Source organism: Callithrix jacchus, chromosome 11 (assembly GCF_049354715.1).
Source record: "Callithrix jacchus isolate 240 chromosome 11, calJac240_pri, whole genome shotgun sequence".
In the NCBI taxonomy this organism is placed as follows: domain Eukaryota; kingdom Metazoa; phylum Chordata; class Mammalia; order Primates; family Cebidae; genus Callithrix; species Callithrix jacchus.
The window spans coordinates 88,820,091-88,846,882 of NC_133512.1; the positions used below are offsets into that span (position 1 = coordinate 88,820,091).

The 26,792-nt window shown below is 38.0% G+C and overlaps 1 protein-coding gene and 1 pseudogene across 2 annotated transcripts in view; one reads left to right on the forward strand and one right to left on the reverse strand.

The window, feature by feature from the left end:
* Window positions 1–20,348, reverse strand: part of LOC128928432 (homocysteine-responsive endoplasmic reticulum-resident ubiquitin-like domain member 2 protein pseudogene) — a 23,789-nt pseudogene extending 3,441 nt beyond the window's left edge. Inside the window, exon 1 of the transcript XR_008473408.2 lies at window positions 10,191–20,348. The product of XR_008473408.2 is annotated as a homocysteine-responsive endoplasmic reticulum-resident ubiquitin-like domain member 2 protein pseudogene (transcript). The remainder of the gene's footprint in view (window positions 1–10,190) is intronic.
* A 4,368-nt stretch (window positions 20,349–24,716) lies between these two features.
* Window positions 24,717–26,792, forward strand: part of ANKRD7 (ankyrin repeat domain 7) — a 137,230-nt gene continuing 135,154 nt past the window's right edge. Inside the window, 1 exon segment of the mRNA XM_035254214.3 lies at window positions 24,717–25,049. Within this exon segment, the coding sequence (XP_035110105.1) occupies window positions 24,844–25,049 (206 nt within the window). The 5' untranslated portion in view covers window positions 24,717–24,843.

A 26,792-nucleotide genomic window follows, 5' to 3' on the forward strand; every position in this document is an offset into this window, starting at 1 on the left:
AGCTTGGGCTAGGTTGTAGTTTTGCTTTGTATCACTCATAAAGAGTTACTAAAAATGCAGAGGGCAAATTGGATATAATGATAAGAATAAACCTTTAATGAACTTTTAATATGCAGTACTAATTGTAACTAACCATTATCTTTACTGAATCAGGAGATGTTTCATTAACTGTTAGCAGTTATTTTGAGTTATTTATATATCATAGAACTTTGAACTGAAAGGTAAAGATCATCTAGCTGAATTTCCTTTATATTAAAGAAGAGGAGAAAAAGTTTAATACTAAATATGTGCAAGCCTGGAGCTGCCATGGCGCATGTAGAGAGAGTCTCCTGGATGATACTGACTCAGGAAAGCAGAATCAAGCAATAAAGAAACATTTTTGGCCTGATGACATCATTTCAGTACCTAGATCCAGCAATGCCTGAAGATGTGACTTGAAGACTTTTAACTTAACATGAGCCAAAAATGTTCCTTTGCATAAATAAATTGCTCTGTGACACATTTTATAATGTACAGCCAAGAATCATAATATTTATTATTTTCCATTAAATATCAGTAAGTTCTATATGAAAATCTCAGTAAAATTCATTAATTTGAGAATGTGTCTATATCATACTTAAGTTTTAAACCTAAACTCTAAATTCTACTTATTTGAAAGATAAAATTACTGGTCATTTTCATGTATATATTTGTGGTAACACCTTAACATTTTCCCTGTAAGGGGACCTTTTGTGTGTTTCTGTTTCCATCAAGCAGCCTTTGAATGCAAATTTATCTTCTGGGTTTCCCTATTCATAATTAAGAGTTTGGCCCTAGTTCACAAGTAATCTTTTAGCACAGTACCCAGGCTACTATTTTTTGTTTGTCATCCTTTTGCTTTCACAATTTGTCTATGATGTTTGGTGACTCATATTTTCCATTTAATTAAAATAAAGAAAGAGGAAAGAGGAAAGTGACATTATCATATGGAAAAAACAAATGGTTTCCCAACTATAACCAGCAGACTATAGTGGCAAAATATACTGCTTGAATGCCATTGGCCAGATCTTTTTCACCCTAACTAAAAGCGGGGCTAGGAAGGTGAGGGATTTTTTTTTTTCCTTTTATAGTGACATTTTGCCAGTCCAAATAAAAAAAGGGTTGCTGTTAGGAAAACGGGAAGAATGGGGATGGGGTGGACAACCAACGATGCCTGCCATTGTGATGGTGTAGAAGCAAGTATCTCAGAGGCAGGTGAAAACACTTCTATGTCCAAACAGGATTGTTTTTATATCTCTGATATAAAATGCAGGATATGAATTTTAATAAAATTCCCCAGGTGAGTCATATGCACATTAAAGTTTGAGGAGCACTGATCTATACTGTCTGTCTACACACTTCTTTACCTTACTTTATCCTTTGGGATTCTGGCACTGAGTCCCTTCCTATCAGTCTTTAAAAACTGTAACCATAAGTCAGTAGGGATATAGAAGACATGAACAGTACTTTCATCCATCTTGACCTAGTTGCCATTCATAAAAATTCTATCCCAATACATCAGAATATATATTCTTCTTAAACATTTAATGAAAGGATTTAACTCTCAAACTCCAAAGCAGGTTGTTGTAAAAAGACTTATTAAATAATCTTAAAAAAGAGATTTTAAATTGTGCACGAGAAATGCTTATGAGTACAGAATTATGGGGCCCTCTGAATACTAATTTAAAATAAGAAATATAAAACCCCTTTAAAACTCACATAATTTTCCCATTTCCCTTAAAGAAGATACTAATATCTCTGATATCACATAGGAGTAAAAATTGAGGGGAGGTCCTAATATCCAATATTAATAGAGCTATGATTATTCAAGCTTTAAACTTAAATTTTTAAAATAGAGCCATGGTTGTTCAGTAGAGATTAATATCTAAATAAGGAAAATGAAGAAAGGGACTAAAAATCAAGTAAATAGGATATCTGAGTTTTAATGGGGAAGAATTTTTATACATTATTTTACCACCCTGAATACCAAAGTCAGTGATGTCTCCAAAAGGCAACAGGAAGTGTACCATTCTTTGGAGCACTTTAAAAAGTGAAAGGTCATTTGCCATATCTAATATGGCATACTCTAATGGAAAAGATCATCAAAATTATTTTCCTTATGACTGTGGTAACAGTTTAGTCAAGAAAATATATCATAATTTGTGATTTCAAACATTTAATATGTGCCATGTATATTACAATATACCCATCCTTTATGCTTTTTCATAGACATTTTTCACCTTATTGAAATATCCATACATGGATATTTCATGTAGGATGAAATATCTCTCATGGAAGAATATCTCCATATTTTTATAGCTGTTTTTCTTGGTTGCTTTCTAATTATTTTCCTCCCTTAGGAATTGTTTAGTTCTAACAATGATTTATAAATCTTAACACTATAGATATATTGCTGTCAGTTATTACACCTAAAAATAAATTATTTTACAGAGGCTACTAAGGATGTCCATTGTTTTTCTGAGAGTCTTGCCATATTTTAAGGATGATATATAATTATGGGGATAAGGGATGGTATGTAAAAATAGCAAGGACACACTTGTTTAAAAAAGAAAAGTTTATCTTTGAAGAAAGTCCTGGACTTTGATGATTTAAGAAGAATTTTAATTATTGTCCTCAAGCAAGATTCAGTTTTCTGGTTTGATGAGGCTATATTTTTCATTTACTACAGTAAAAAATAAAGCATATGAAATTATAAACAAGACACCTGTATGTGTATGCCTATCACTGCACTATTCACAGTAGCAAAGTCATGGAAACAACCTAAGTATCCATGAATGGTTGATTTGGTAAAGAAAATGCACATATATATACATACACACATATATGTAACATTTATTTTATATATACACAATAACATTTATTGTATACAAATTGTATATACTGTGTATATATGTATCTATCTATATATATATATATAGTGTGTGTGTGTGTGTAGTATGTGTGTAAATCATGTCCTTTGCAGCAACATGGACGGAGCTAGAGGCCATTATCCTAAGTGAACTAACTTGAAAACAGAAAATCAACTATCACTTGTTCTCACTTATAAGTGGGAGCTAAACAATGGGTACACCTATGGACATAAAAATGGAAATAATAGACACTTGGGACCACAATGGGGAGCTATAAGAGGAGGCTCAGGGTTGAAAAATTACCTATTGGGTAATGTTCACTCTATGAGTGTTGGGTATACTAGAAACCCAGTCTCCTCCTTTACACAATATACCCATGTAATAAACATGCACATGGTATCCCAGAATCTAAAATTTAAAAAATAAAGTATAAGAAATTATTTGAAATTTCAAATTGTTATATAACTCAACTGACAGATTTCAAATACCTTATTTTCCTATATGGCTGAGAGGTAGTTGTTAATTAGTTAAACTTGGTTTTGGTATATTCTGGAAATATATTAAGAATAATGAGTATCAAATTGAGCCAAATAATAATATTCATCTTTGCTATGTGATTTAATTCAAAGAGCACAGGCTTGGGGTCAGAAATATTGGAGATCAATTCCATGTTCTGTCTATTACTAACTCCTTTTTATAAGGCTAGGGTGTGAATTAAGTGAGATTAAAAGTACATAGTTTACAAAAGGTTACATTCCTTCCCCCTATTTTTACTATACATAGAATAGGGTATTCATTAGATTACCATTTAGAGTACTATTGACATTAGTTTTTAGAAATAAATCTAATATATTGAAATGCCAGTTTCATACCATCCAAATGATCTTTTCTGCAAAAAATTAGTTCAATTTAATTAGTAGCATGTCATTTAGATAAGTGAAATTACAAATGATACAGGTTGCTTTGGTTTGTTTAAAAAACTAAATAAAAATGATTGTGTAAGCTCAGATCCTTCCCAGAAAAAGAAAAAAGAAAAAAAATAAGAAAATTAGCATGCACACACTGTGGGGACAATGGGAGAGTGTCCACACTTACACATAGCTACTAAGTAGAAAGCTGTAAATAAACACTCTTGACAATAGAGATGAAAAAGGGAAGATGAACTGAGAGAGTTAGACACTGAGGAAATGGATTCTGTGAGGTGGACATTTTGCTTGTAATACTTATCAAAGTAAAAGAAAAAGAGAAGAAGAAAAAGAGAGGCGAGTGAGAAAGAAGAAAAAGGAGTGGTAGAGACAGAAGTGTGACCGGACAAACCAGTTAGGTATGAGCTTAAGCCAAGGAAGTAAAAGAAAAAGATAAGAATAATAAAGTCTATGAAAATATGTATCAGAAACTTTTTCATAGACATTTATAATTAAATTCATGTGTATTATTTTAAAATTATTTATAAATGCTCATTGTAATCAATATTAATAGCTTAATTTTATAACTATAAATTATCATGTTTTTTAATATGCTTATGACTACTACCTGACAGCTGTAGATTGCTGGACAGAGGGGAGAGAGAGAGGTGCAAAAATAGATAAATTAATAAAATAAAATCTGACACATCTGTCTCCATACATATGGTTTAAATGGAGATATATTTAATGATACATGGGCCTGGGTTAAAAAAGGAGACATTACAGTCTAAAATTCCCTGTATAAGCTTACAATTAGAAGATATCAGAGAACATACTGTGTTCTTCTTTCTTACTTATAGTTCATCAACATAACTCAATTGAACTTATAAATCACAAACATCAATAGGGAATACAAATGTATGCCATACATTTAGAAATTCAAAAATACTAATTGCTAGGCATATTATGGAGATTGTATTATTGTAATGTTGCATTTTATGTGCTGGCCATTATTCTAGGTACTCCAGGAAATCTCCAAATATGACTCCTGATCTCAAGTAGCTTATCATAATGCAGGATATATAAAATGGGTATAAAAATAACTACAATATAAAAATCCCTGAGGTTGGGGAGCTCTAGAATGTGGTTATCAACAGCTACTGCTTCTGAAATTATTTTACAAAAGCATGCCTTCTGGGATTTGGATGAACAATTTTTACCATACTCTTAACAAATAGATTTAGGAAATATAGGGAAATCCCTTTGTAATACTGGTCTGGGGAAGAGAAGTTAAATTCATCTTACAAGATAACCACTATTTTGAATATTTTGTTCAGTCGAAGTGTAGAACCAGTAATGAAGAGAAGATAAAGAAAAAGTTACCTCTCTTTATGTATATATAGTCTTCTCTCTCTCTCTATATATATAAAATTACTAATATATATATTAGCTTTATAAATATATAAATGTTTCTATGTAATACATGTATATATTTATATTATATAGTATTACATTTGTATATGTATATATAATCTTTAGATAATATGTATAATTACATATATATTTAATTACATATATATATGCATATTCATTTTAGAACCAAGAGGTACCAGGAAGATTTCATTATTACTGCAGTAATTAATTCAAGATAACATTTTATTAGGCATAACTGATATAAAGGCTACAATTAATATGATTTAAGTTCACAGTAAATCTCCTTACCCTCGGCATATTTTCCTAAGTAGAGAAACCAATGAGAAACACTCTCTAAATAGATGTTGAATCTAATTACTATAACATAGTCTATATGCATAGTATATTTGCATTGTACATTGTGTTGTAAAATATGTATTGTAATTTTTAGAAGAACAGACTTATACTTATTTTTTACTTATATAATGGTACTATATGGACTTCTTGAACATAGTGAACTTTAGAACCTAAAGGTTTCTCCTAAATGTGGTATATATACACAACAGAATACTATCCAGACTTTAAAAAGCAGGAAACTGTCGTTTGTAATAAGCTAGTGACATTTGCTAAGTGAGATAAGCTAGGCACAAAGAAACAAATATTGTAAGATCTCACATACAAGTGGCATCTAAAAAATTGGAACTCACAGATGTAGACAGTGAATGGTGGTTACCACATGCTCATGGGGGTTGGGAGGTAGAAAAAGTGAAGATGTTGGTCATTGTACAAAGTTTCAGTTGAACAGGAGAAATAAATTCTGGTGATCTTTTACACAGTATGATGACCATAGTTAATAATAATGTATTTAATACTTCAAAATGGCTAAAAGAATATTTTAAATTTTTCATCAGAAATAAATGATAATATTTGAGGTGGAAGATACGTTAATTAGTCTGATTTGAGCATTCTAAAATAAATACATGCATCAAAACATCACATTGTACCCCATAAGTATATGTAATTATTATTTGGTTAATTGAAAACTAAAAAGATATCCTCAAAAAGCACAAAAGTTGTACCATCTTCCAGGCAAACTCACTGGCAGGAGAACAAGAGGATCAAAAATAATAAAGAAAAGGGCATGAGGTAGAAAAAAATTTTTTTTAATTATTATTTATTAGATATTCATATTTTCTACTTCTACTCATCTTGGCTCTGGTATATTTTAGATTTTAAAGAATTTGCCCATTTTAGCTAAGTTGTTAAAATTGTTAGCATTAAGTTTTTCATAGTATTATCTTACTATTTTTTAAATGTCTATGTGGTATCTCCCCTTTCATTCCTGATATTGGTCATTTGCTTTCTCTCTTTCTCTGTCTCTCTCTTATATGGGCTAGATACGGTTTATCAATTTGGTTACTCTTTTTAAAGAACTGTTTGGTTTTATTTATTTTTCTCTACCTTATGTACATTTTATGTTTCATTGATTTCTATTTTTATACTTTTCCTTCTACGTTTTTAAGCTTAAGTTGGAAGCTTAGGTCATTCATTGTCTTCGTTTGTATATAAGTATTCAAAGGTGCATATTTCTCTCTAATCACTGAGTTAGCTTCATCCCACATTTCAGTATGTTATACTTTAACTATCAATCATTTAAAATGTTTTCTAATTTCCTTTGTGATTTCTTTTTTGATCCATGGCTTATTTAAAAGGATCTTAAAATATAATTTTTAAATATTTGTAGATTTTCCAGAAATATATGATTTGCTGAATTCTAATTTCAATCTGTTGTGATCAGAGAACATATACTGTTGCATTTCAAGTCTTTTGAATGTATTCAGATTTGTTTATGGTCCAGTGGTCTACCTTGGGGAATGTTTCAGAATATATAAAAAGAATGTACAATCTTCAGGCATTAGGTATAATATTCTATATATGTTAATAGGTTAAGTTGACTGGTAGTGTCATTCAAATTGTCTATGTACTTATTGGTTTCTTTTCTTCTAGTTGTTTATTTGGAGAGGAGTGATAAAATCTTCAGCTATTATGAAAGAAAGTTTTGCTTCAGATATTATTTCATAATTTCATAAATCACTCTTAAATAATCCAAAATTCTTGAATTTTAAGAGAAACTAGGCTGGGTGTGGTGGCTCATGCCTGCAATCCCAGGCATGGGATTGCTTGGGAGGCTGAGGTGGGCAGATAACGAGGTCGGAAGTTCAAGACCAGCCTGGCCAAGATGGTAAAACCTAGTCTCTACTAAAAATACAAAAATTGGCTGGGCATGGTGGCAGGTGCCTGTAATCCTAGCTACTTGGGAGGCTGAGGCAGAATTGCTTGAACCCGGGCGGCAGAGGTTGTAGTGAGCCAATATCACTCCACTGCACTCCAGCCTGGGGGATAAAGTGAAACACAGTCCAAAAAATAAAAAAAGAAACTAATAAATTTACATATTGATTTTTAAATTGCTCTTTCATTGTCAGAACTTTCATAATCCTACTTTTCTCGTTAGCAGAACAAGAGAAAATCTACTATCAGAATTTTTAACCAGATTGCTGTATTTGAGAAAAAGTACAGTTGGGTCTCTTATTTTTCCTGAGAAATTACTTGGTGATTGCTAAGTAAAAAGAATTTTAAATATGAATACATTAAAAGATTTGAAATGTAGCAGTATATGTTCTCTGATCACAACAGATTGAAATTAGAATTCAGCGAAACGTGTATTTCTGGAAAATCCACAAATATTTAAAAATTCTATTTTAAGATACTTTTAAGTAAACCATGGATCAACAAAGAAATAACACTGATAAATAGCATTACTATTTTAATACTGCTATTAATATAAAGTAGCAACCATATTACATACTTCTGATAGGAGATAGCAGCTTATAACTGTATTAATAATTATATAAAATTAGTATATATCTATCAACTTCAAACTTTTGAGCCGTATTAATTTTATATTAGTGTTTAATTGAAAAATTATGGCTGCGGAGTCCTAAATTGAGGTTAGTACAACTCTTTAACTGGAGGTGGCATGATATGATGGAAAGTCCTGAAGTCAAAAGAGATTAGTAGTTCTTGCCCTGGGTCTTACAGGTAGCTATATTTTGTTGGTTGAGTACTTTTTTAGGCTCAATGTCTTCTATCAGGGGTAGATCTTACCTGCTCTTCTTAATTTACAATAGTTGTTGCAAGAATTTAACGAGATAACATATACTACTATTTTGTGAGATAGTGAAGTGACAGAAGAATTTGCTCTTGAGCTTTATTACTGAAACTATTGCAGAAACCCAAATAAAACCCATTGTCTCTTTTGACGTAGGTTTTAAGATTTCAAAGTTCTGCAGTTTTCACAAAATGTTATAAATTGTAACACTGCTTATTAGGTAGCCTATTGTTTATGGTTTATAATTTCATGCATACAGGTTTCTATAGCAGCTTTATTCACAATTGCCAAAACTTGGAAGCAACTAAAATGTCCTTTGATGCTTGAGTAGTATTCTTTAACTGTGGCACATCCAGATAATGAAATATTATTGAGTACTAAAAAGCTCTCAAGCCATGAAAACATGGCTAGTGATATAGTTTGGATATTTGTCCCTGCCCAAATCTCAGTGGAATTGGAATCTCCAGTACTGGAGGTGGGGCCTGGTGGGAGGTTATTAGATCATGGGGGTGGATTTCTCATGAATGGTTTAGCACCATCCTCTTGGTGCTGTCCTGGTGACTGAGTGAGTTCAAAAGATCTGGTTGTTTAAAAGTGTATAGCACCTTCCCTCTCTCTCTCTCTTTTGCTCCTGCTTTTGCCATGTGATATGCCTGCTTCCCTTTTGCCTTCTGCCGTGACTGGAAGCTTTCTGAGGCCTCCCCAGAAGATGCTGGTAGACTTCCTGTAAATCCTGCAGCACTGTGAGCCAATTAAACCTCTTTTCTTAAAATAACCCAGTCTCAGATATTCCTTTATAGCAGTGCAAGAACAGCCCAATACAGACATGGAGGAAGTTTAAATGCATATTACAAAGTGAAAGAAGCTAGTCTGAAAGGCTACATACTGTATGATTCCAACTATAGTATATGACATTCTGGAGACAGTAAGATCAGTGGTTGCCAGTGATTGGGGAAAGGGAGAGATGAGAGGGTGAAGTAGAGGTAAGTTTTAGGGCAGTGAAACTATTCTATATGACACTACAGTAAAGGGGGATACATCATTATACATTTGTCCAAATCCATAGAATATACAAGACCAAGAGGAACCCTAATGTAAACTATGGACTTTTGGGTGATAATGATGTGACAATGTAGGTTAATCAACTGTACCAAATGTACAACTCTGGTGGGGTGATAATAGCGTAGCCTATGCATATGTGAGACCAAGCAGGATATGGAAAATCTTTGTATCGTCTTTTCAATTTTGCTGTGAATCTAAAACTGCTTTAAAAATTGTCTATTAAAAAAAAACTACGTTGGCTTTATCAAAAATACTTTTAATTCAGAAGTGAATATAATACGGGAGTTTCTCTTATTACATACTTTTCCACAATATGCTAATATTTGATCATCAGAAATGTGTCTACTAAAAAGGAAATCATATATATTTTATTTCTATTGCTATTTAAATTTAGTGAAACCACTTTAAAGTTGTCAATCAAGTGGCCTATAATGGTGCCTTGGGAAAAAAGGAGTGCCATCCCTCCACTCCCAGCCGGCTCCCCACCTACCATCCTTTGGGCTGTTTTTAAAGATTTGATTCATGAAAGACTGACAGGCACACTTGGCCTGGATTCTGTGAGGATACTCTTTCAGGTGCTTTGGTATCCCTGACTGAAGGAGCCTTGGAAGGACAGACGGACCTCTCAAGACTTGAGAACTTCACCAGCTCCGCAGGGGGCAGAGTAGGGGTTGGGGGCGCGCCTCTCCCAGAATCTGTCCCCGGCGCAGCCTCATTGGGCCCTGTCTGCCTCCCGCCTCGCCGTCCTATTACCTGTCCTTTTTGACTCCCAGGTTGAGGAAAACAGTACTGCACTTTCGTCACGTTACCACGCGGCACCCCGGTGGATTTTCCCGAGCTCTGTCATGGGGCGCGGTTCCCATCCCTGGTCTCTAGCCAGTGCTATGCGGCCTCTCCTCTAGCCCCGGAGGAGCCCGGGGCCCTGACCCTTTCTACTACGGAAGAACAAACCGTTTCATCTCTTTGGGGAGAGGGTTGAGAATGACCCGGACAAGTCCGGGTGCGCAACTCTCCTCTTGCTTTTCGCGGGAACCCCTACACTAGCGCTAGGCCACAGAGGCAAGTCTCACCCAGGCCTCCCTGCACCAAAGCCCTGCTGCTTACAAACCGCGACTTCTGAGGCTGGCTAGGACGCCACGGGTAACTCCGGGAAGTGGCAGGTCTGGCCATGCGCGCGCCCTTTCGGTAGGCGCAGACAGTGCGCGCACGCGCAGACGCAGCACGCCCGGCTCTAGGCTCTACACTAGATACTGGTGGTGGTCTTTGCTAGGTCTGAGGGTAGAGCATCTGGGGAGGCGTTCAAAGGAAGGCTGATGCCTGTGGACAAGCAGGTTTGCACAGGACCTGGGCCGTGCCGACCGGGGCTCCAGGACCCTGAACGTTTCTTCCCAGTAAGCTTTCCCTGATATGTTGCACGTAAAAATGTTTCTTAGCGTCTCCTTATCCCACTTCAACAGCCACCTCAGTCCCGGAGCATATTCTCTTCCCACGTCCCTCTCAGCTCTTCCGCATATGTTTCTAGAGGTTAAAGGGTATTATTAGGATTCACAGCCTATTCACAACCCATGTCCCAGCTGTGGTTGCAGAGGGTACGGCAGCACCTATCTAAGGGAAACTTACAAGAAAGAAGAGAAGTACGCAGTCTAGATGTAAAGAAGAAAAAAAGCTTTCTACAGAATCACTTCTCTCCTCTTCTGGCTCTGTCTCATACATAAAACCTTACCTTTAAATTTTAACCCTAATGACAAAAGACCATCATGAATTCAATCACAGAGATATACTTACAAGATTCGAAGAAATCAAATTTGTAGCCAACAAATGCAATTTATATCAAAGATACATGGTTCCAAGGATGCTGAAATAATATACACATTGGGTAAGGGAGAAAAGGTTCTCCTTTATGAGGTCAATCCTGAGAAGTGACCAGTACATTATCTTTATATTACATCGAGAGAAGTGAAGCTGTGATTAATGTTAGTTTGTTTGTGCTGCTATGACAAATTTCCTTGAGACTGGATAATTTACAAACAAAGAAATTTCTTTCTTACAGTTCTGGAGGCTGGGAAATCCAAGATCTGAGAGCCCAGTCTGCTGACAGCCCAGTGTCTATTTCCAAGATGACGTCCTGAACACTGTGTCCTCTAGAAAGGACAAATACTGTGTCCTCACATGACAGAACGGAGGAAATAGTTAAAAGGGCCTAGATAGTCCTCCCCAGACTTTTTTTGAGGCGGTAATCTCATCCATGAGGGCAGAGTCTTTATAGCCTATAACCTCCAAAAGACCCCATCCTCTTAAGACTGCTGCATGGAGAAGTGAGTTTCAACATAAATTTTGGAGGGAACACATTCAAACCATAGGAGTTAAGAAGCTTGAAAATCATTATGCTTCTAAGTGGCTAGGTAGGAATTTGAATCTACTACATTTTTTCCATTCTTTTACTAAGATTATCAATGGAAATAGTAGTATATTAAGAATGCATAAAATATGGAGAATTTTTCTCATAATGTTTGTAGAGGACAGAAAAAATAATTTAAAAGCTTTAATAATTCTCATTAAATAGACACATTTTCTGAAGTTCTAAAACTTAAAAATCAGGAGGTAAAGCTATTAGAACATGTGTTAGAGAGCAAATATACAAATAGGCAATGGCCAGACCATGTTTGAAAATAGAACTTTGACCCACAACCTCTGCAGCAATCAGCCCAGAATGGTCAGTGACTGCCAATATTTTTCTTCCCTCCAATGAGAACCAACTAGAGAAAACCAAATAGATCCTCAAACCAATCACGTAAGTTGTCCCATTTCTCATTCGCCGACTTCCAGCTTCCCCATGCCAGCAACCTCTAATTGGAGTGCACCAGAAGCCTTTTCTTTTTTTCACCATTAAAATTTTTTCATTTTCCTTTTTGCTTTTGAGTCTCTGACAGATGCAAGTAATGGTAGCTAACTCCCTTGATATGCAGACTCTGAATAAATAGTTTCCAGTTATTCTCATTTGGGTTATCTTTATGTGCACAGTATCCCTAGACCACCACCAAGATTTGGTCTATACTGCCTATTACTACAGACCCCATCCTTCATCCAGTGGTTCACATGGAGACCCTTTGCACCTTGATTTTCTTAGCTTGTTGAATCTTTCCTGATGTGACTAAATCAGCACAAGTCTGCATTTTGCTTTGTGTGTATGAGTTCAGTTCCTCTACTATTTGTTCTTCAATTTTCTTGGTTTCTTAGTTTGGTATCTGGATTTTGCTACTGAATCTCATTTGTTTGGCGTCCTTGGTGAAATCAGGCCATTCTTTTTTATCCCTTCTTGCCCTGTTTTTTGGGCTTTTATTTTGCATTGTGCTATCTAAAGTGTTGTTTGACAAAGGAAATAGAATCACAAGATAAAACACATGCAGTGTTGTATAAGCCTGATGTTTTAGCTGGTCTCACAGACCACTGCATGCTCCAGGCTGGCAGGCTATTTGACAGACTTTGCTTTGGTCCACCAATAAAACTGGATAAGGTGTCAATTTTTTGTCCTAAGATCTTGAGTTTGAGTACTGTCTCTGGTTTTCTACCTGGCAGGGGGTTGGGGGAGGGGCACATTGTAGAATCTGTGTTTGGAGCAGGTCAACCATCTGATTGGGGACCTGAGGTACAAAATGTCCAACCATCACTTTTGTCAACCTAAGAATCACAAATGTATAAATTAAGAAAGAAGACTTTCTTTTTTATGGAAGGTTGCGCCCTATAAGGTGGCCATTCTGACAGGCTAGGACGCCTAGCCTTTAGCAAAGACTGTTAGCACGCACATTGAAGGAGGAAGGGTTGGGGCAGGAACTTTCTGTTGCATGGGTTGGCTTGGCTACATATTCAACAGGTTAAAGGAAGAGCTTTGAATAATCATAAAAGAGGTCCTGACACATGAGTGATGAGCATACATGCATGCTACATGCATTCCATGTTCACTTAGGCATGGAGACTTTGCATTTAAATACATTATAGTTAGGCCCATATGTCAAAAGGTGAAGCAGGGATATAAATGCACTCAAGTGCACAGCCTCTGTAAACTGGCCAGAACCAGTCTATGGTCAGTGATATCTTATCAGAAGAAAGTTACTGAAATCAGTCTTGTCCAGTCAAAGCAGAGGTTATGGCTTGTGGAACAGAGGGGTCAGTTATTCAGTGTCTGTCAGTTGGTGAACTGCAATTGTTTAAATATTGCTTATTATGAGGTGCTTGTTTAGCTAGAGAGAAAATTTTAAAAAGCCTTGTGGCAGAACAGAGTTTATTGTTTAGGTGTAAGGTGTGTCACTTAACCCTTGCCTGGCATGACTCTGTAGCAATAAGATACCAAATTAAAAACAGGACATAGATATCTCATTTCTTAGGTATGTTATTCTAATTTGGTGTCTTATTGCTACAAAAAGTCCCTTCTGTCATTCTTATGATCTCTATTTTGACATTAATGCTGATAAATTATTTTGTCTGAACCATAAAAGGGTGAGGGTATAATGAGGTATGTTGAGCCTTCTGTACTGTCATGGCTGGGAACTCAGTTGTTAAGGTTTCTCTGGGGTCCCCTTGGTCCATTCAGTCAGTTGCGGGGATTGGGATTTTATTTTATTTTATTTATTTTTGAGACAGAGTCTCGTTCTGTCACCCAGGCTGGAGTGCAATGGCACAATCTCAGCTCACTGCAACCTCCACCTCCTGGGTTCAATTGATTCTTCTGCCTCAGCCTCCAAAGTAGCGTGATTACAAGTGCTGCCATCATGCCTGGCTAATTTTTGTACTTTTAGTAGAAATGGGGTTTCACCATGTTGGCCAGGCTGGTCTCAAACTCCTGACCTCGTGATCCACCGGCCTCGGCCTCCCAAAGTGCTGAAATTACAGGTGTGAGCCACCGTGCCCAGCCTAGGATTTTATTTTTAGTCCTCACTTTAGACTGACTGCTGCTAGCTGTTAGGAAATCATCTAAATCAAAATTCTCTCCTCCTCCAGGAAAAGCTGCTGCTTCTTACATTTACTCTTTTACACCATGGAGAAAAAAACACTCATAGTACAAAACTGAAGCTAAAATGTGTCCCAGGCGGAGAGAACAGCATGTGTGAGAGCCCTGAGATCACAAATGGTTTGTGGCATGAGCACAAATGAGCAGTGGAGAGTGGTTTAAAGATATACTCAGAACATAGATTATGTCAAAACTTAAATAGACTTCTAAGAATTTTCATTTTTCTCCATAAAGAAATAATGTAGAGTTTTAAGCAAGGAGAGTGGCACAATTTGATCCATGTTTGAAAGAAATATCTATGTAAGAATTATCTAAAAGGTTTCTTCTCTCGGCTAGGCACAGCCTAGTCCTATAAGATAAGCAGACATCAAGAGCTCAATAGATTATCTGAAAAATACTCCAAACTAGCTCTATCTTTTCTGTGTTATTTCAAGATCATGTGTTACAGGGTTTGGGGCAATTGGTCTATGTTACATCAGGCTACATGTTTATATTTTGACTTGTAGGAAGTGAAGATCTATTGGAAAGTTTTCATTGAAGTTTTTATAAAGTTAACACTGGCAGCAGTGTGGAGGATGGGCGAGAGTGAGTTGTAAAAGTTGTGGCCCAGTGATCATTTAGATGTCTGTTGTAATAGTTTAAAGAACAAAGAAGAGCCTGGACTAAGGCAACAGGAGTGGGAGACAAAGGAAAAAGAGAAAAGATGAACAACAGCTCGTTAGAGATAGAAGGCAATATTACTCTTCTATATGTCTGTGTATCTCTCACTATAATTGTAGCTCTCCTGGGCTCTAGGTTCTGATGGGCAGTCCTGTAGGGCAGAAGTGTTATCTCCTTGAAAGAACAGAAATTAGGTGGAAGCGTTCAAGAAAGAATGTGAGGAGAAAAACTAGAAAAATCATTCACTCAACTCCATCAAGGAATTTTTATGCTAAGCGAAAATGAGATATAGGCAGCAGCTGTGTGTGTGTGTGTGTGTGTGTGTGTGTGTGTGTGTGTGTGTGCATGAGCACACTATAAAGCATTGAGAAATTACAGTATCTATCGAATAAAGGAAAAAGAAAACATCGTATTGAAATCAGAAAAGAGAGAATTGGTGGAGCAATATCCTTGAGAAGTTAAGAGGTGATGATCTGTCTCCTTTTATAGAGGAGTTTTGACTTGCAGAAAGTAAAGATCTTTTGGAAAGTTTTCATCAAAGTGGGGGGCCTACTTAGAAGTAGAAACATTTCATCCACAGTAAAAGGAAAAAAGGAACAATAGGCAAGGTGCAGGGAAGAGGATCCGTGTGGTCCTGGAAGCCTGTGTAAGTTGCCTTCTGCTTGCATTTCTCTTCAGTGAAATACAAAGTCATCAGAGTAGGAGATAGATAGATGGAGAAGATAAGAAATAGAGATCTGAAAGGATGTAAGTGTCAGTAGATCAGGGAACTCTCATTATAGTCAAGTGACATTTAAACTCAGTAGAGGAATACTTTCATAAAATATACACACATCAGATATTTTCAGTGACTAACCTAGAATTTAATAATATTGTAAATAAAGCTTTGATTCTCTAGTGCAATGGCCATTATTCAGAAAAGCTTTACTTTGAAGAGAAACAGAGAAACCTTCAATTGGTACTTAGTACTAATACCTTTACATTTTTCAATCCCACTGACCAGAAGTAGATCAAAATTGTTTATAGCTGGAGGGGTCCTGAGAAATGGGAGTAAATGTCCCAGTAGGGCTCAATTCACCTCTGATGTATGTATGAATGAAAGAATGGATAAAAGCCATGGAGAACTATTTTTTAAAAATTCAGAAAGAAAAGTAATAATTTTGGTATAGAAATAGCTCATAATTTTGCTATTTTTAATGTTCAATTTTCTTAAATAGGACTCAGTTCTAATCTTTGTAGAATCTACAGGGTATAGTCAAAATATATTCTTTAATTCGGAAAAGGAATAATATATTTCTTAATTCAAAGAAACCACTAACATTGTAACAAAGAAGATATAATCTTTAGGTTTCTGAGATTTCTGTTCCTGTACTTCCCAAGTATAAACACTTTCTTTATACTAAACTTTTAGGACAATTTTGTATATAAGTATTAATGTTAATTGTAGAAATAGGAAAACTGATGGAAAAAAGACAAAAATAGTAACCATAAATAAATGTGAAAAACAACCTTTAAATAACCTATCACTTTAAACTTATTGCCATTTTTATTCAGAATCTTTTTTTTTTTTTTCATAAATCTTGCATGGATACTCTAAACAGTTGATTTCAATTATTATTCTTTCTAAATTTATATTGTCTGTTTTTTATAATTCTTAAAGGAAGCATAATATAGATATTGAACATAAGCCCTGATTTGTAGTTCTTGCCAATTTCCATTATGTAACTACTCTCATTTCTGAGCGTAAGCTTCCAACAGTTTTCGTGTATTTAGCAATTGGACCCTCAGTATGATATGAGTCACCTCCAGCTCACCATTCTTTGAATGATGTTTAAAGTGAAGGTACAGAAGCTATTTAAAAGGTCATAGAAGTAATCTAGGCAAGAGATAAAGAGACTAAATTAAGGTAGAAGAAATAGGAGAGAGTAGTTCCAAATAGGAGAGATGGAAGAGAGCTCCTGGGGGAACTAATCCTTTCATATGTCTTCATATCTCTGGTATAAATGTTGGACTGCTATATTCTGATGACTTGTTCTGTCAGGTGGAGCGGATATTGCCCTAAACATAGTGGATTTTTAAAAATCAATCATCCAAATAAAAGACTTATCCTGGAATAGGAAATGAAGGATTGAGTTATGGGTCATTATCACATGGTAGAACAATTCACTAGTTTCTTAGTCCTGGACTTGGAAGATTCTAAGACACGAATGAGGGCATACTCTCTAAGTTGATAGCCTTGGAAAAGCAAAACAAAACACGTTCATATGTACAGTCATGTGCCACTTAACAACAGGGATATTATCTGATAAATATTTGTTAGGTGATTTTTGTCATTTCATGAAAATCATAGAGTGCACTTACACAAACCTAGATGGTATAGCCTACTACACACCTAGGATATATGTGTTTTTTTAATGTTTACCATAATTGACTTTTTATTTAAAAAATTATAGGGAGCAATTTCTAGAATATCTTATTTTATAAAAGTACTGCCTGTATCAAACATTTTGTATCACATTAATTCCATTGAAGAGCTGCATTTTTCTGTTAAGGTACTGATTCCAATTGATGGGATACATGCCCTTAAAATAGAAACTTTCCATTACTTATTCAAATGTCAAAATTAAGATTATTGAGAAGTTTATTGCTTTATGGCTTGGCAAGATGCTACTAGCACATTTCAGGTAAATAATATCCTCTATTAAAAACTATGAGGTCATTCTGTTTAAAACTTTCAAGATAATTCACAGAAAATAGATATATTTATTCAAATTAAACATTAAAGGGCTGGGCTACTAGCTATAGACATTTATATGTGAAGCAGCTCCTTTTTTGTTTTTAAGATTGAATCTCACTCTGTTGCCCAGGCTGGAGTGCAATGGCCCAATCTCAGCTCACTGCAACCTCTACCTCCTGGATTCAAGCAATTCTCCTGCCTAAGCCTCCTGAATAGCTGGGATTACAGGTACGTGCCACCATACCTGGCTAATTTTTTTATATTTTTAGTAGAGACGGGGTTTCACCATGTTTGTCAGGTTGGTGTCAAACTCCTGACCTCAGATGATCCACCCACCTTGGCCTCCCAAAGTGCTGGGATTACAGACGTGAGCCATGTCGCCCGGCCAATAAAGCAACTTTTTAAAGAATAAGACATGAAAAGAGGTCCGGCTTGGTATACTACACAAAACTGAAATGAATAATACCTGGAAGACCAATATTGTTACACTATGTTCTGTTAGGATCTTAAAAAAAACCCCAAACATTTAGTAGTCCATTTGTGCTTAAAATATTCATATACATGAGAAGCCTAAAGAAAAAAAACACCTCTGTACGTGATGATCAAAAGAAAGTTATAAATTTTTTTGAAATTGCACTGTTATTTAAACCTCTTTCCTAAAGTCAGACCCTCCTTGTAGCTGGCACAGTTTTTCAGGTCAATTGGCAACCTGGGGAGGCCCCTCTGGTATTAGTGAAGTAAAGAAGGTGGTAATGAAAGACCAAGCTGAAGCCATTAATTCAGGCCTCTGAATTGCACTGGCATCTTCACCTGCATCTTCTCCATTCTCATCTTCAAGCCCATCATCCATAAGACGCTTCATTTCTTCAAGTTCCAAGTTGTTTGCATTTTGCCCATCATTGTTAACTTCAGGATTATTGTTGGGAGCCTGCTGATGACCTCCTTCTTGCCTAAAAGGGAACCATCCAGCTTGGTGTAAATAAACCGGTAGCATGGCTCCCATTACCATGATAAACTGACTAAAAGAAGAATAGAAGTATACAATGCCAAGGAGAATCACAGCTCGTGAGAACGTGTACATCCAGTCTAGCCAGTCTCCATTGATGTCTTCTTCATTTAGTACTGGGCCTCCCTGTGCATTCATTTGAACATTCTCATTCATGGGTTGATTTTCTTGGGCCACTAGGTTTGGAGCTGGTGGGGGTTCTTCTCCAGGAACATGTGCAAAATTTAGAGGCTGTGAAGCAGTAGGCTGGGTTGGGTTGACATTTGATGTGGCCTGAGCTGAAACTGCAGCTTGATACTGCATATAATACTGATGAGCATACATCTGTTGCCACCACAGCATCTGCAGTGGGCTAAATGCGGGGTACACTGGGAATCCAGGTGGAGCAGCTTGCCCAGGAAACTGGTTGTCTACATTTCCTTGCATTACATATGGAAACTGATGACTGTGCTGCGTCAGTTTGTACTTGTGGGAGGGTATGCTGCCTCAATCCTTCCGAGGAAGAACTGGCAGCTAAGGACAAGGTTTCTTGACTGGATGATGGAGCTGTTGATCCTGAATGATCTGAACTAGAATTGCTGCTGGATGCCAGTGCTTCACGACTTTCTCTATTGGTGCTGGATTTTGGAGAACTGGGAGGAGTCTGAGAAGTACATACTAGATGAACCATATGATACTCATCTTGTTTTCTGAGAATGTCTTTCAGCTGCAGATGATCGGGAAGCAGTCTGCCCGAATACACCAATCTTTGATCCTTCGTCAAAGGTTTGCTAGGGTAAACGTTTGAGAGGTAAGTTTTTAATTTCCCCACGGTCCAGTTCAAGAAGCAGCTAATAGTCTGGTCACTGTATTTCTGATTCGATGCTTTAATGATGAGGGTCATGGGAATCTCCATCCCACTTTGGTCCATGGTGCCCCAAAGTCGGACAGAGTCAAGAGGAGCAGCAGCTAAGCCCAAAAGAGCCGAGGTGGTCACCGCCCGCGCGACTGGGATGCGGAGAGAAATTAGTTCTTAGTATTCCGTGTCCAAGTCAATCACAAGTGCACTGGGCGATACAAAGGGCATTGCCGGTACCAAGGATGGGCTGAAGTGGTGGCGACGGCGGCGGCGGGGTCTGGGTGCCGGGCCGTGGATGCAGCTCTCCCCGCCAGGTCCGGGCTCCGCCGGGCTCCGGACTGTGGAGACAGTCGCCAAGGCGGGAGGAAGCGATGAGAAGGAAGGGTGGGAGGGGTGAGGCCACGACCTCCGGCCCGGGGTCACCGCCCCGCCCCGCCGCTACCCGCAAGCTTAAATGCAAAAAGACCCCTACGCCACGGCCCCGCGGTGCGGGTCGGGGAAGGGGCTGGGCGGCTCAGGGTGGTCAGTCGGGACTGGGGTACCTGAAAGAAGGCCGCGGGGCCCGCCACCGTCGCCCTCCGCGCCCAGGCAGGGCCGCCAGCCACACGGTCCGGCGGGGCGTTCTCCGCGGCTGCCGCTCCCTTCCTGCTGCGCCGCGGCGGGCCCGGCCCAGCCCCAGGTCTCGCTAGGCGGCGCGGGTGGCAGTGAGAGAAGTTGGCCGACGGGCGCGGCCCGGCTCTCCGCCTGACCCCTCAGGCTGGACAGTTCAGGGTGGCGCAAAGCAGGGCCGGGCAGGGTGCGGCCGAGGCGACTGCAGGTGGCAGGAGGGCGGGGACGAGAGCCGTAGAGCTCTCTTTTTGTTTTTCTTGTAGCGTATAAGGTACAAACCTTTACATCATGTTACTGTACTGAATACTGTAGGCAGTTATAACACAATGTGTGTATCTAAACTGTCTAAACAGAGAAGAGGTACAGTAAAAATAGAGTGTAAAAGATAAACATGTTGCACATGTGTTGGGCACTTACCATAAATGGATCTTGCAGGACCAAAAGTTGATCTGGGTGTGTCAGTGAGTGAGTGGTGAACAAATTTGAAGGCCTTGGACATGACCGTACACTGCTGTAGACTCTATAAGCACTGTGCATTTAGGCTACACTAAATTTATAGAAAAATATTTTTCAGGCTGGGCGTGGTGGCTCACATCTGTAATCCCAGCACTTTGGGAGGCCGAGGCAGGCAGATCACAAAGTCAGGAGTTCGAGACCAGCCTGACCAACGTAGTGAAACCCCCGCCTCTACTAAAAATACAAAAATTAGCCGTGCGTGGTGGTGTGCGCCTGTAATCCCAGCTACTCAGGAAGCTGAGGCAGGAGAATCGCTTGAACCCAGGAGGTAGAGGTTGCAGTGAGCTGAGATTGTGCCACTGCACTCCAGCCTGGGTGACAGAATGAGACTCAGACTCAAAGAAAAAAAAAAATGTTTCTTTCTTCAGTAATAAATTAACCTTAGCATACTGTCATCTTTTTTTTACTTTATAAACTTAAATTTTTTGACCTTTTGAATTTTTTATAACACTTAGCTTAAAACACACATTGTACAACTGCACAAAAATATTTTCTATTTTTATATCCTTATTCTGCAAGTTTCTTTTTCTTTTTAAATTTTCCTGTCAAAAAGTGAGACACAAATGTGCATATTAGTTCAGGCCTAGAGAGGGTCAGGACTATCGATACATCCAAGACATCATCAGGCAACAAAAATTTTTCAGCTCCATTACTATCTTGTGGGCCCATAATTGTATATGCAGTCCCTTGTTGACCAAAATGTCATTATGAGGCACATGATTGTATTCTTTTGATTTATATGCTAAATATATGAGTTCATGTGTCAATACACTAATATATCATGTCTATTATAGAGCATATACAATGATTTTCAAGGGAAGTTTTAAAAATAGGTATGAAGAAGTTCTGACACTTTTTTCCCCATCCAGGGTAATCACTGATTTTAATCACTTGAGTGTTATGCATTGCTCTTTAAAGATTCCTGCTCTCAGGAGCACCCTCAGGGTAGAATAGAAACTGTCACTCTCCCTTGGCCAGGACCCTGCCTTCTGGAAGTGCTCATGGAGATGCACTGGAGTCTGGGGTCTTGGAAAGCAGGCATATTTGGTGGGCCAGTTTTATGTTAAGTTCTGTAGTCTCATTTCATCTGGCACCCTCAAGTATTTTATTAAATACTACAGGCTGTTTTTTAACTTTGTTCCATAGTAGGAAAAGTTTGAGTTCAGGAAAAGTTCTGTGCCCAAAATTGCATCCAAGAATTGAAAAGGCTAATATAAGCAGAGGTTACTTTTCATATCCTTTTCCATTCATTTGACATACATTTATTGAGCCCTTAATGCGCCCAGCTCTGTTCTGAGAGCTGAGAGGTAGCCTGGAATAAACCATACAAAAATGGCTGCCTTTTCAGAGTTTATATTATTGTGGCAGGACCAGCATTACAGGAAAGGGGAGCAACAAGGTCAGGGTCCCTGAGACAGAAACATGCCTAGTGTTCCGGGGAATAAGGAAATCACCATGGTTGAAGCAATTTGAGTTTAGGTGAGAAAAACTTTAGATCAGAAAAGTAAAAGGTTGGGGCAGGGTGCATAGGATTGGGGTCGCAGATTGTATAGGGCCATGTGGATCAGTATAAGAAATTTAGCTCTTACTGTTAGGAATTTGAGAAACCATTGGAAAGTTTTTGCAAATAAGTAACTTCATCTAACAATATGTTAACTCGATAATTTAGGTGGCTAGGTTGAGAATAGACCAGGGCAATAGCAGTGTACAAGGGCGGAAGCATGAAGATATGAAGATCAGTTAGGATTCTAGTATAAATATTAAAGTAAGGTATTGCAAATGAGAGAGATGATGTTGGCTTGGGCAACATTGACAGCAGTGGTCAAATTCTGTTTATATTTTGGAAACAGTGCTGTCAGGGTTTGCTAACTGATTAGATGTGGCCTTTGAGAAAGAAAAGTCAAGGATGACATCAAAGATTTTGCCTTGAGCAACTAGGAGAATAGTGTTACTCGATCCCAAGTAGGAAAGATAGTAAGAGAATGGAAGGTGAGGTGACCAGTTTAGACATGTTTAGAGTGAGATGTTTATTGAGTCTATAATATAAACAACTAAATTCAGGTATTGAATAGGCAAGTGGATATACCAGTTGGGAGTTCAGGAGAGAGACCATACTGGAACTCTCAATTTGAGTGTCAGTAGCATATAGATGGCATTTAAAGCCATAGGACTGTGGTAACACAGAAGGGAATATAGGTGAAATTAAAAATTTTCTGAATATATTTTGTAGTTACAATTGACAGGATTTACTGATTGTCTAAATGTAGATATAAAAGATAAAATGTGAGACTGCCTTTAAGGATTTGGAAAGAATAAAAAAAGCTGCTGGTGGACTGACTCCAGGGATTTCCAATAATTGAAGGTAAAGAAGAACCGATAAATTGGATTGAGAGAAAATGTTTAAAAAGGCAGAAATCAAATCAGGCAAGTAATATATCTTGGAAGCCAAGCAAAAAAACAAAAGTTTCAAGGCGTAAGCAATGGTCAGCTGTGTCAAATGCTGCTGTATTTACACAAAAACTCAGAAATGACCATTTGCTTTCATGTAATAGAGATCATGGTCAATATGGCTTAAAAGTAGGGTCAAGTGAGTAATAGGAGCAAAAAGGCAATGATGCGAACTGCTTTAAGTCAGAACAGAGGGAGGAAAATTGTAGACAAAGATTATAAAATTTTAGACAATCCTACTGAGGAATTTTGCCACAAAAGAGAGCCATTGAGGTAATGGTTTCAGGGGGAGATGTGGTCAATCTTCCTGTTTACTTTTTTTTAGGATGAGGCAGATACCAGTATGTATTTATGCTAATAAGAATTAGCAGAGAGGGAAACTTTAAAAATATATATGAAAGCAGGGAAGAAGAGTTTACTGAATAATGTTTTTGGATAGGCTAGAGAGGATGGGGTCTAGTACATTCAAGAATGGTGCTGACCTTTGCTAAGAACATGAACATATGAACATACATGTTCATCATATATGAAAAAGAGAGCGATAAAGTTATTTTGTTTTTGCAAGGTTCAGATAAGTGGGTAGATATCTTGGGAGCTGGTAGAGTTTCTCTTCTGATTGGATCTTTTGCTCAGTGGTTCAGGAAAAAAGGCCATGAGCCAAGGAGGTGTGAAGAGAAAGGAAGAATAACAGACCACTTGAGGTGGATTTTTATGAAATGGACATGAAAGATGGCAGGACTGTGTTTTTTCCTTTGGTCACATTTCAGTGGTTTAGGGCAGAACAAACAGTTTAGGGTTTTGGTTTAGGGACAGATAGATAAGAAAAGGAAGGGGGGAAATCTTATTGAAGGTTTCTGCATGGGAATGATTATGACGATTGGTCCTGAAATTTAGTTAAGTAGTAAAGTGAAGACTCAGGGTGTGGTGGTTCAAGTCAGGGAAAAGAGGTTAAGACTAACCGAGTATAGGTACAGTGAATTAGATTTTGAAAGGACTTTTGGAGTTTTGTGACTAGACAAAGTGAGGTGGAATATGAGAAGTGATGTTTAAAAAGTGTGTGAAATTGAGATTACTGAGGAATTGCAGTTATTATGAAGACAATTTGTAGCATGTAGCCTGGGAGGTGAGAGGCTGGGAGTAGGTTGGATGCAAGATCACTGGAAAAGATCCATCCCTATCCCCATCACAAGGAAGGTAAGTATCAGTTTGCAAGACTTCAATCCTTTAGATCTATTTTTGAAGGAGAAGGGGCTATTTGTAAGAAAGCTAGTAACTCTCTATTCTAAGGTTCATGATCTAATAGGAAAACTGCAGGTGTGGCCATCAGGCCCAAGTCCCAGGTGAGAATGAAGGTCTGCGAGCCCCGAGGACTGGATCATAATGACCCTAACAGCCATTAACGACCATAACCGACGTAACAACCATAACCGCCATAACGGCTGGCTGTGCGAGGCCCTTCCAGCATTTCCACTTTTATCAGGGACTGGAGAAAGCTGCGAGCCAGGTGCCAGTGCAGAGGGGCAGGGCGGACGGCTAGGAGCCTAAAGAACAGCCTGGTGTGACGGAAAGACTGCAGCCTGCGCCGCCATGAATAAGCTTTTCAGCCGCTGGAAAAGGAGGAATGAGACCCAGAGCCTTACCTCCTCAGACCTGCCCATAGGCCGGGGCTACAGGCTTCTAGATAAGGATGTAAAGAAACTTCACAGAGCTGCTTCACTCGGGGATTTGAAGAAGCTGAAGAAATACATTCAGGTCAAGAAATATGATGTGAACTCGCAGGACGAACAATACAGGTGACCAGAGCTAACAGCCAGTGGGGGAGGATGGGCTGGGGCGGGTCCTCCAACCAGAAACAATACAAGTAGGGGCTGTTTGACACCGATTGTCGCTCCAGGTTTCTCAGAGAAGAGAGATTGCATGGTAACCATTGGCAGAAGGTCCCACTCTAACTTTCGGCTTTGTATTTAATTTTTAAAATATGCTTATTTGAATGTTTTCTGCCTTTCCTGAATCCATCCCCTCTTCTCACCGCCTTAGTCTCCACTGGGCAGTCCATCTTCTCCCCACCTTGCTGTTTTGCTCCTTAGTATTGATTGTCTCCAGGCACTAAGCTGTACAATTTTGCTAATGGGAGAACAGGAAAAGAGGTGACTCCCTAGAACGTTGGTTTGTCAGATTTTAACACTTAGAAACATCAAAACAAGTAACTTTCTAATGTTTTGAAAAAGAAACTTGCTGAGTTTATTGATACTTAAAAAACTTATTTGGACAGAGGATGATTTTCTTTTCCCTTCTTTGCTACTCATTCCTCTTCACCAATTTGCTTAAATCTGAACTCATTTTCTCTCCAAATATATGCTGCAAATATGGGTAATGACTGTATAAATGTTTCAGATTCTGGGATAACATGATGAATAAGCCAAACTAGTCATTAACCACACTCATTACCATTGAACTTGTCAAGTCACAAAGGTCCCTTTAGCCCCTTGGGCCTTGATACATCACAGTCAGCAATATGAACTCTGTTACACCACTGTCCTTACTTTAGTTACAATTTAAAAGAGACTTTGAGAATCTCTAAACTCAGAGTTCCTATTGAGCTGGGGTTGACAAATAGAGGGACTCCCCAGGTAGCTGCATACCCAGGTTAGCTTTATAACAAGCACAGTTTGTAGGCTCTATCTCGGCATACTTGAGAACACAATAGCTGCTTCAAAACGGGCATTTGAACTCGATGTTTAGTCAAATTCTCATCTGCCAAAAAATGTGTGAATTTTATGCTGGACAGTTATTTTTATAAGAGCACTCAACATGGTATCTATTCTCTTTTGATGTTTTTTTTTTCCCATCTTAAAAGATTTTTAAGTGTTAATATATCACTGTTGATTATAGGTACAATGTTTTACAACAGATCTCTAGAGCTTATGTTGCTTGACTGAAACTTGTCCTTCGATGGTAACTTCCCATTTCTGGGTCTAAGATCATGTCATTTGCAAACAAACAGTTTTGCTTCTTTCTTTCTGATTTGGATGTTTTTTATTTCCTGTCTTGCCTATTTCCTCTGGCTGGGACTCCAATACTATGGCTAATTGAAGTTATCATCCTTTCCTAGTTGTTGATCTTAGAGGAAAAGCTTTCCATTTTTTTTTTATTATTGAACATGATGTTAGCTATGGACTTTCATGCATAGCCTTTATTACGGCTAGGTAATTTCTTTCATCCTCACCCTGTTTACTTCTCTGATCTTACAGCCTATGACCCTTTCATTCGTTTACCTCCAGCTACACTGCCTTCTTACTGTTTCACAGAAGTGCAAGATATGCATTTAGGGTTTTTGGACTTGCTGGTCCTCTGCCTGGGGTGCTTTTCCCTCAGTCATATGACTTGCTCTTTCATTTCCTTTAGGTGTTATTCAATTGTTACCTTACTAGTGAGGCCTTCCCTAGCTATTCTTTATCTACAGTTGTACCCTTTTTCCCTCACTGGCATTTCCTACACTTCTTCCCTGCTTTTCTCATTAGAACTTAATATTGTCT